The 9,300-nt window shown below is 36.9% G+C and overlaps 1 protein-coding gene across 1 annotated transcript; it reads right to left on the minus strand.

Annotated features, from left to right (window-relative positions):
- Window positions 1–1,657: 1,657 nt before the first annotated feature.
- Window positions 1,658–8,732, minus strand: LOC128870215 (uncharacterized). Its single transcript, XM_054112811.1, has 5 exons — window positions 8,662–8,732; window positions 4,989–5,421; window positions 4,325–4,943; window positions 1,895–2,004; window positions 1,658–1,834 (listed from the first exon to the last, which is right to left on the minus strand). Exons 1-5 carry the CDS (start codon window positions 8,730–8,732, stop codon window positions 1,658–1,660), a joined length of 1,410 nt encoding a protein of 469 aa, XP_053968786.1.
- Window positions 8,733–9,300: the final 568 nt, after the last annotated feature.

A 9,300-nucleotide genomic window follows, 5' to 3' on the forward strand; every position in this document is an offset into this window, starting at 1 on the left:
ATTCCCATATTTAATCTCTTTAGTCAAATCTGAACTACTTACATACACATATTGATGAGAAAATGTTCTAATATCCATGGATGCATCCAGAAAGCTAAACGCGCATACACGCATATGTATATAAATATATACAAACCTTCAACGAACGCAAAATGTATGCATATAAAAAACAACAACTGCGATCGTCTTCTTGTCCGTCAGTGAAAAGATGGGATATGTATACCCTATGAGCAAAAAGAACCGGGAAGGTGATGTTGACTGTTTTCTTCGATTGCCAAGGCATAGTCCACCATGAGTACTTTCCATCGGTCCAGACAGTCAATAAAGAATATTATTTATCCGTTTTGAAGCCTTTGAGAGATGCTGTATGTTGCAAACGGCCGGAAATGTAAGCAAATTCTTGGATTTTGTGTGATGATAACGCGCCATCGCACCGATCAAAGAGATCAAAGAGAATACGACGAAGGAGCTGAAGGCCATGCAGGCCTACCGGGGTTGTTTGGAGGACTGGGTTAAACGTTGGAACATGTGTATTGCTTCAGACGGATCATATTTTGAAGGAGATAATATAAATTTGCCTTAAATTTAGCTCTGTTATGTTTTATTTAAACATTCCCGGTACTTTTTGATCATAGGGTTCATATATGCGGCTTTGCGGACAGAAATATGTGATTCGCTGGAATTGTTCAAGGAATCTAAGTCGCATTAACTCGCGACTGTCGAACAGTTAGAAGACATATTTACATACATATAAGGGTGCATACATACATTCGGAGCCGCGGCCACTCGACATGACAAAAATTCAAGATTTATCAAATATTGGCAAATAATTCCACGCGAAATATTCCAATATTGACTATTTTCGAATGGTCGCGAAAATTAGCATATGGGCGGCTCGTTTAAGAATGAAATTGAAATATGAGCTCGAACTTATGAATGAACTTTTTGTTTTTGTTCTAAATTGTTCAGCGCCGTCGCTGATAGAATCATGGCCGCTGCGACTGCGTCTACGAATGTATTTTGTTTTTGTAGTCGCTAGGCTTAGATTTTAGCTTTGGGCGACATGCGCATGTGAGGTATGTGTTTTTGTTGTGTTCTAGAACATTTTAGAATGTGTGGTGGCAAAGCGGCCATCGCGTTGGCCTTGCTGCTGCTTTTGCGTCTATCAAAGTATTGTGTTTTTGTAAGTACATTTTAGGAATATCGACTGGTGAAAGACAAAAATACACGGAAGCAAGAAGGGAGCGCTGTGCTCGCGCATATATGCATGGATGTATGAACGTGCATGGATGTAGTAGCATATGAATACAATTATTTTGTAGGAAGTTTAGAAGGCAAGTAGGTATACAGTGCACTCGCGAAAACTCGAACTAATGAAAACCAGCCCTGTCCGAGTTATCGAAATGTTCGAGTTTTCGAACGTTATGTATTTTTAATATACATATATGTATTCGTTTCAACAGTTTTTATACCCTGTCAATTTTTATGGCATAGTTAATCAAAGAGATTATCTGGTTTCATGTTTTGTAGTTCATTGCCAGTTTATTTAATAAAAAATGGTAGCAAATATGAATGTTGTTTCTTATTTTCTACCGCATTCAATACAGCCTTTTCGCGCAGTGATTGTAGCACATTAACTTTCCTCGGGCTAATTTTTTCAGCAGTTGCCCATGCTATAGCTTTGTTGAATGGCTTCGGATGAACTTATGAGCTTTTGTTCATTTCCACCTGTAGCTTCAACTTCATCTTCGGATTCGCTTTCTTCAATAACTTCAACCTCTTCAATCAAGTCGTCGTTATTCCAGTCTCTTATTTCTTCTTCTGTGAAAGTAGCCTAATAAATATTTATTATTGTTATCGTGTGTTTTTTTATTTACATCAAAACCATAACTACCTCAGGAGGTAAGTGTTCGAGAATTTCGGCAGCTTCTTTTTCCATACTTTTAGCTTCAGCTTCTATTTGGTTTTTCAAGACACTAAGTGGAATGTCATCGTCGTCATCGTCTTTCAGGTTTGCAAAGTTTAAAATATTTGTCCAGCATTTCGCCAACGTCTCCTGTCTCAATTTATTCCAAGCTCTATCCAAAAACGTAACAGCATCTCTCAAGCTAATTTTTTTTAATGATTGGATCAAATCGCAATCATCGGAGAAAATAGCTGCCAAGAGAGAATTTCGGTAATGTAGCTTTGTTATTCTTATTGCGTTTTGATCCACTGGTTGAATCAAAGGAGTTACATTCGGCGGCATAAACATCACCCTAATTAAACCATCTTCGGATCTTAACGTGTCCTCGTTTGGATGCGAAGGTGCATTGTCAAGCAAAAGTAATGCCTTTTCAGGTAGTCCTGTATTTTTTAAATAAGTTTTCACCTATGTAATAAAAATATAGTTTTAGGTTTTTTAAAGGGTGTTTAATTTGTAGTCAAATATGAACTTGCCTGTGGTAGAAACGAAAAGTGAAACCAATTTTGGAACAGAGTTGAAGTCATCCAGGCTGATTTTGAGCTTCGGTACTCCACTGGGCAGTTAAAATGCAACGTTGTAATAAAAACCACATGTAAAGCTTTTTTTCCATTTTTGGCAATTCTGAAGCGCGAAGCGTTTTACGTTTTCCAGGGCCAGATAGCGTGTTTTTAACGCACTCCAAAATTTTGTTTTCATTTTTCACAATTCCACAAATTGTGGACTTGGCAGTGTTATATTCTTTGAATAGAGCTGTGATACTAACGCCATTCTTGGCCTCGTTAATTATTTCAGCCCTTTTTGATAAACTCAAAACATTTAGTTTTCGTCCCTTTATAAAACGCAAATAAATTTGATCTTAACCGCGCAAAATCCCGTGTATCACTGACAAACATCAATCAATTTAAAAGAAAAGTTCCGTAATTAGCAAGAAACCTAGCCAGTGCGGCGCCTTAGAATGAAACAAAAGACGCACATAACGACAAAAATTTGAATACTGGCCGTTATAGCACATGCAAAACGACAGTTTTTCACATGTTTTTCCATGAAAAAAGAAAATAATTGTTCGCGTTTTAGAGTAGCTACATTGTGTTCGAGTTTTAAAGTAGTCAATGGAGAAAAAAAAATGTTCAAGTTTCCGAATGTTCGAGTTATCGTGTGTTCGAGTTTTCGCGAGTGCAGTGTATATGTATGTATGTATATATGCTAGGACATAAAGTGGGTATATACATATACATACATAGAGCAGAATTGGTTTTGCACTTGTTAGGAAGAAACTCGTTCAGTAGTGAGTATGTGTATTTGATTTCTTGTAAGAATGTGATGTGCTGTGACATGTGTACACACATACATAAGTCAAGGTTATTGGGCATACATGCACATGTACATATGTATGAAAGGAAGATGATGTTCTTGCGCTTGTGCATTATTGTTTTTCATATACAAATGTACATACATACAAGAAAAGGACTTTCAGTCCAACACACTTAAAAAAATTAAAGGGCCAACTTGCCCTGCAAATAAAACACTAAAGGATGAAATTTAGGATTACAAGTTTATTCACTACACAGGTAAATGTTACAACTACTGTTAATGTCCACTACGCAACTGCCCCTTGATGTGCGCTGCAGGCCTTTACAGGGTTTGGTCGTTCTGCTGCCTTCAGGTGCGCCGTGTCTTGGTACGCTGGCTCCGCCCCTAGCTTCCCACGGTTGGCATGCACTGGTGGCATGTGCAAGTATTTCACAATCGTGTGAAACATAATTTGCTGACGCTGCGTCTGGCTCTGTTCTTAGTGCGTTAGCATTAGTACGTGGTACTTGATATGCAATTGGCCTTGACTTAGGGTGTTGGGTTGTCCTATAGAATAACAGCGATTATGCTGATGCAGCGGCACGTGTATCGGTAAGGTGTGGGAATGCAATATGTTGGGTGCCGCAGCGTGTTAACTCCTCCCCCTTTAAATATCTGCGTCCCGCAGATTAGGTGACGAAGGACGTTTCTCGATCCTTCGACTAAGTTGGTTCTCTATTTTTATTTCGGGTAAGTGGATCCTTGCTGTGAGCTTCCTCCAGATAAACCAAATTATCACCATAAGTAACAGTAGTCCTGATCCCTCGGATAATATGAACCAATTCGTCTCAGACTTAAGGTGCTTCAATATTTCCAAGTTGTCAATTGCCATTCCATGTACCAGATCGAGGTTTATAGCCATTGTGCGGTTCGTGACGCTAGTTAGGATTGGTGGGAGCACCTGAACTCCTGAGGTGGTAATGCTTGAATATGTTTGGTTGTTGATTACTACTGTCTCGTTGTCTACCCGGAGAATATAGGAACCGTTAAGATTAGTAGTGGTTTTACCTGAACTTATGTTGCCAACGAAATTGTTCAGGAAAATAGTATCATCTTTGATTACTTCGACGGTAGATGCGTTGCTTGTCAAGTAAGGACAACTTGTTTCTCCGCCCTTGAGGAGACGAGCCAAACAACCATCCTCCGGTAGCAGGTCCAAGGATTTCTTTTCACATACCATTGCTGAGGATAAGTGCAAACAGTCTCCCCTTATACCAAACGTCTCCTGTTTGCTTATAAGGGTAGTTTTGTACGCCAATTCTATCCGATGGCCCTTCTGGACATTAGCTCGTGTGATAAGGTGGTTGAATCTTTCCTCCGTGACCTTAGGCAGAGATAACACGTACAGCAATAGCGTGTTGTTGGTGTAGATCGAAGGTTTGCTATACTCGATGGCTTCAATGGCATTACTGTATGGAAGGATGTCAATCTCGCCAACAAGCTGGTTAACTTCTTCCTTGCTTAAGAGATTGCTATTGACGATGCCAGCCTTAGCCATTTGGCAGGCGCGTATCAGCTCGTTCAAGTCTTCCTTCAGAATAGCTATCTTGTTTTGGACATCCTGCTCGAGCCTTTCCCTGGTTCTTCGATCGACGACGTCATTTGTGATCGTCACAACGCTGTTTAGCTTCTGCAATACTTCGTTAGTTTTTTTGAAAATTGCATTGTTTACCTTGTATTGCCTGTTACTATTTTGGTTAAGGGAGTTTTCGTTGTTAAGGACCTTATCCCAGTCGAGCGCATCTGGTGAACCAGCTATCCATTTCCAGGCAGACCCTATCCAATTGATGGATCGCTTCGATCTCGCAAGTTTGTGCCCTCTCAGTTCATCCAAGTGTGTGCGAATTCTGTTTAGTTGGAACAGCAGTACTTCTGTGGTTGTTGTTGTTTCATTGAGGTTGGTTAGTAAATGTTCTAGTTGATTGGTTGTCAAGTCATAACGCTCTAGATCTATTACGTGAATGAGCTTAAAGTGTACATCGATGATCCAGCCGTACCCATCTCGTATAGTGGCCAATGGTGAGCCTATTTCAAATATCTCATAAGAGTGCACAGTTGCGCAGAGGCAGATGCTATGAATTATAGTAATGTTAGTAAATTGTTTGCTTACATAAAAAATGGAAAATTATCATCTTAGTGTCTATTTTACTAAGCTATTCTATGGAATTTCAATTAATTCATTCGAACAAAATTATCATCTTAGTGTCTATTTTACTAAGCTATTCTATGGAATTTCAAATAATTCATTCGAACAAAATTATCATCTTAGTGTCTATTTTACTAAGCTATTCTATGAAATTTCAAATATCTCATTCGAACAGTAAATTTCTTAAAAGTATGCGAACTTAGTGTCTACTCCTTATTCTAGGGACTTATTTTAGTTTTGAGTTGCGCAGTGGAGGGTGAATTAGTAAAAGCTGGTGAAGTCTATTGTGTTAAAAAAGGGTTTTTCTGTTTTCGTAGTTGGGAACCCAGTAGTGAAGTAGTTGGTTAAATTGGTTGCAAGTTGCCTTAAGCTCGATTAGTGTTATTTTAGTTATCGAAAGGTTTAAAATTGTTATTGTAGTTGGTTATGAAAAAATTTCAAATTGTTAATTAGGATGCTTTCCATTTCAATTCAACCGGGCTATTCGGGTCATGTTCTTCGATTTCGATGTAACTTAAATATGTTGCTCTCTGGTCAAAATAATGAGACACGTATTTTTTTGTTCGCCCGAAAAAAATTTTTTTCAAGAGTTATCGGCAATTTTGTTTTTCGCCTCAAACTCGATTTTTTTTAATTATATAAGAAAAAATTTTTTTTAAATGCCCATAACTTAGTCAAAAATGAACCGATTTTAATAATTCTGGGTTCAAAATGATCGTAATTACTTACACAAGCGACTTCATGTAGAAACAATTGCAAAAAAGTAGTTGAAAATTTTTTATTTAGCAAAAAAGAAAAAAAATTGAAATTTTTTCAAAATTCAATATTTCAAAAAGTGTATTTTTTTTTTTTTTATAACTTTTTCCAAATCAAAAAAACATCTCAAACTTTAATTGAGCTGCATGCCTAGTAGCTAAAATGAGTTGTTTTTGAGTAATGAATTTTTGAGTAAACACCCTGTTTCGCACTTTTTGTTTTTTGCAAAATAAAAAATTTTCAACTACTTTTTTGCAACTATTTCTACATGAAATCACTCGTGTAAGTAATGACGATCATTTTGAACCCAAAATTATTAAAATCGGTTAATTTTTGACTAAGTTATGGGCATTTAAAAAAAAATTTTTCTTATATAATTAAAAAAAATCGAGTTTGAGGCGAAAAACAAAATTGCCGATAACTCTTGAAAAAATTTTTTTTCGGGCGAACAAAAAAATACGTGTCTCATTATTTTGACCAGAGAGCAACATATTTGAGTTACATCGAAATCGAAGAACATGTCCCGAATAGCCCTTTTGAATTGAAATGGAAAGAATCTATATAAGAAAATTTTTTTTAATTGCTCATAACTTAGTCAAAAATAAGCCGATTTGAATGATTCTGGGTTCAAAATAATCGTAATTACTTACACGAGCGACTTCATTTAGAAATAGTTGCAAAAAAGTAGTTGAAAATTTTTTATTTTGCAAAAAACAAAAAGTGCGAAACAGGGTGTTTACTCAAAAATTCATTACTCAAAAACAACTAATTTTAGCTACTAGGCATGCAGCTCAATTAAAGTTTGAGATGTTTTTTTGATTTGGAAAAAGTTATAAAAAAAAAAAAATACGCTTTTTGAAATATTGAATTTTGAAAAAATTTAAATTTTTTTTCTTTTTTGCTAAATAAAAAATTTTCAACTACTTTTTTGCAATTGTTTCTACATGAAGTCGCTTGTGCAAGTAATTACGATCATTTTGAACCCAGAATTATTAAAATCGGTTCATTTTTGACTAAGTTATGGGCATTTAAAAAAAATTGTTTCTTATATAATTAAAAAAAATCGAGTTTGAGGCGAAAAGCAAAATTGCCGATAACTCTTGAAAAAAAATTTTTTCGGGCGAACAAAAAAATACGTGTCTCATTATTTCGACCAGAGAGCAACATATTTAAGTTACATCGAAATCGAAGAACATGACCCGAATAGCCCGGTTGAATTGAAATGGAAAGCATCTTAGTTAATTTGTTAGTAAATTTAGTTTAAATTTTTTTTCTTTTTTCTTTTTTTTTTATATTTTTTTTTTATATTAGTATTTAATTTAAATTTTTTCTTTTTGCTTTTTTATTTATATTTTTTTGCCTTTTGCGCATGTTTGCTTTTCCATATTTTTGGACCCATCTTTATTTGTTGTAAAAAAATTGACTATAGAAGGTCCGCGTTGATCCCTTTTAGTCGCAAGCTTTTATGATTGCAAGCGACCTACTCATGACACGGATGACTTCACGCAAGTAAGCAGAAGATCATTTTGGGGGAATTGAACCCCTCCGCATCGGTTGCCCCACACCAGTGAGAAAAGTGGAATTGAACCACTATAACTTCAACGGCTACAGGCGCGTTAACGCTTGCATTCGTACCTCCGAATTCTACTGATACTAAGCTTCTTATTAACCCTTTGGCCAATGGTATCTCATACTTTAATGCTTATTGATTTAGTAATTTTTTGGTAGCATTCTTTTTGTTTTTTGTTTTTTCTTTTTCTTTGCACCTTTTAGGTGTTTGTGTACAACTTAGTTGCGTAATTTTGCATCGGAATGTAGGCGTTCCTCTCAGCTGACATTGGAAGGCTCGCGTTGATCCCTTTTAGCCATAAGCGTTGATAGTTGCAAATGGCCTACTCATGGCACGAGTGGCTTCACGACAATTAAAGCACAGACCTCGTGGTGGAGTTGAACCACACCGATTGCAATCATTCGAACCATCGAGTTATTTGGAATTGAACCAACATCTGACTACATCGGCTGCAAAAAATTTGCACCCATACCCTGGGACCAGAGAATCTAAGCATAAGATTTGCCTTGTGACCAATGTTATCTTTAGATGTTTTTTACATCCGCTTTGTGGAACTTTTTTCCTGTTTGCGTTAGTATTGTTGCGTTTCGATTTTCTTCAATCGTTTCTTTTTTATATAATGGCTTTTGTTTGGCCCTAATTTGTTTGTTTGAAATGAACACCTCATCTCCGGTATCGAAAGAACGCGGAGGGGTGCGTTTGGTGTTCAACCTCGCGTTTCTGACCTCCTGCTCCCTTTCTAATAGAGCTTTTATATCCTCCATGGTTTTTTCCCTGAAATTTACCAAACCCTGATAGTTTATTCTTGAGGTCCGGTTGAGAAATATGTCCGCCGGTTTTCGCTTGATAACGGAGTGAACGGTGTTGTTATACCTGTCTACAGCAATTGAAATGCGTTCTTTAGGGGTGAGCCGGCCAAACTCAACCGAAATACAGCGGTACATTTCTATCAATGTTGAGTGTAAACGCTCAACCGGACCATTACTTTCACTTCTTTGTGTTGGGGTTTGATAAACCTCTATACATAGTGATCGGATATAATTTAGGACAAGAGGGGTTAAAAATCCCCTTTCATTGTCCATAACTAGCATTTTTGGCACGGAAAAATAGTGCAGGAGAACAGTAAGCTTCCTCCGAATGTGAATTGAAGATTTATTTTTTATTGGGAATAACTTAGCAAATTTCGTAAATTTGTCGATTGCGCTAAGATATTTCTGCTTCTCCATCTCAAAAATATCGATGTGCAGAATTTCGCAGGGATAACTAGGTACAGGCGTCTGTTTAAGGAACGGTTTCGAGGGATGCCTGTCGTATTTGTTTAGTTTGCAAGTATCGCATTGCTTGACATAGTCTCTGATCTGTCTGGACATTGAAGGAAAGTAAAATTGTTCAAGTATCTGTATTTTATTCTCGCGAGGGTTTCTATGGGCTCGCCTATGCTCTTTCTCGATTATTTCATACACCCTGTCAGGAATTGTAACATCTTCTACTAATCGGTGTGTTATCCTGATT

This window comes from Anastrepha ludens, chromosome X, assembly GCF_028408465.1.
Source record: "Anastrepha ludens isolate Willacy chromosome X, idAnaLude1.1, whole genome shotgun sequence".
In the NCBI taxonomy this organism is placed as follows: Eukaryota; Metazoa; Arthropoda; class Insecta; order Diptera; family Tephritidae; genus Anastrepha; species Anastrepha ludens.

Coding starts and splice junctions, on each gene's coding strand:
- LOC128870215 (XM_054112811.1), bottom strand. CDS start 8,732: ATGTACCGCTGTATTTCGGTTGAGTTTGGCCGGCTCACCCCTAAAGAA. Junction 5,422..8,661: donor ATTTCAATTGCTGTAGACAG/GTATAACAACAC, acceptor TTTTTATGTAAG/CAAACAATTTACTAACATTA. Junction 2,005..4,324: donor CGTTGGCAACATAAGTTCAG/GTAAAACCACTA, acceptor CAAACCTGAAAG/ACGATGACGACGATGACATT.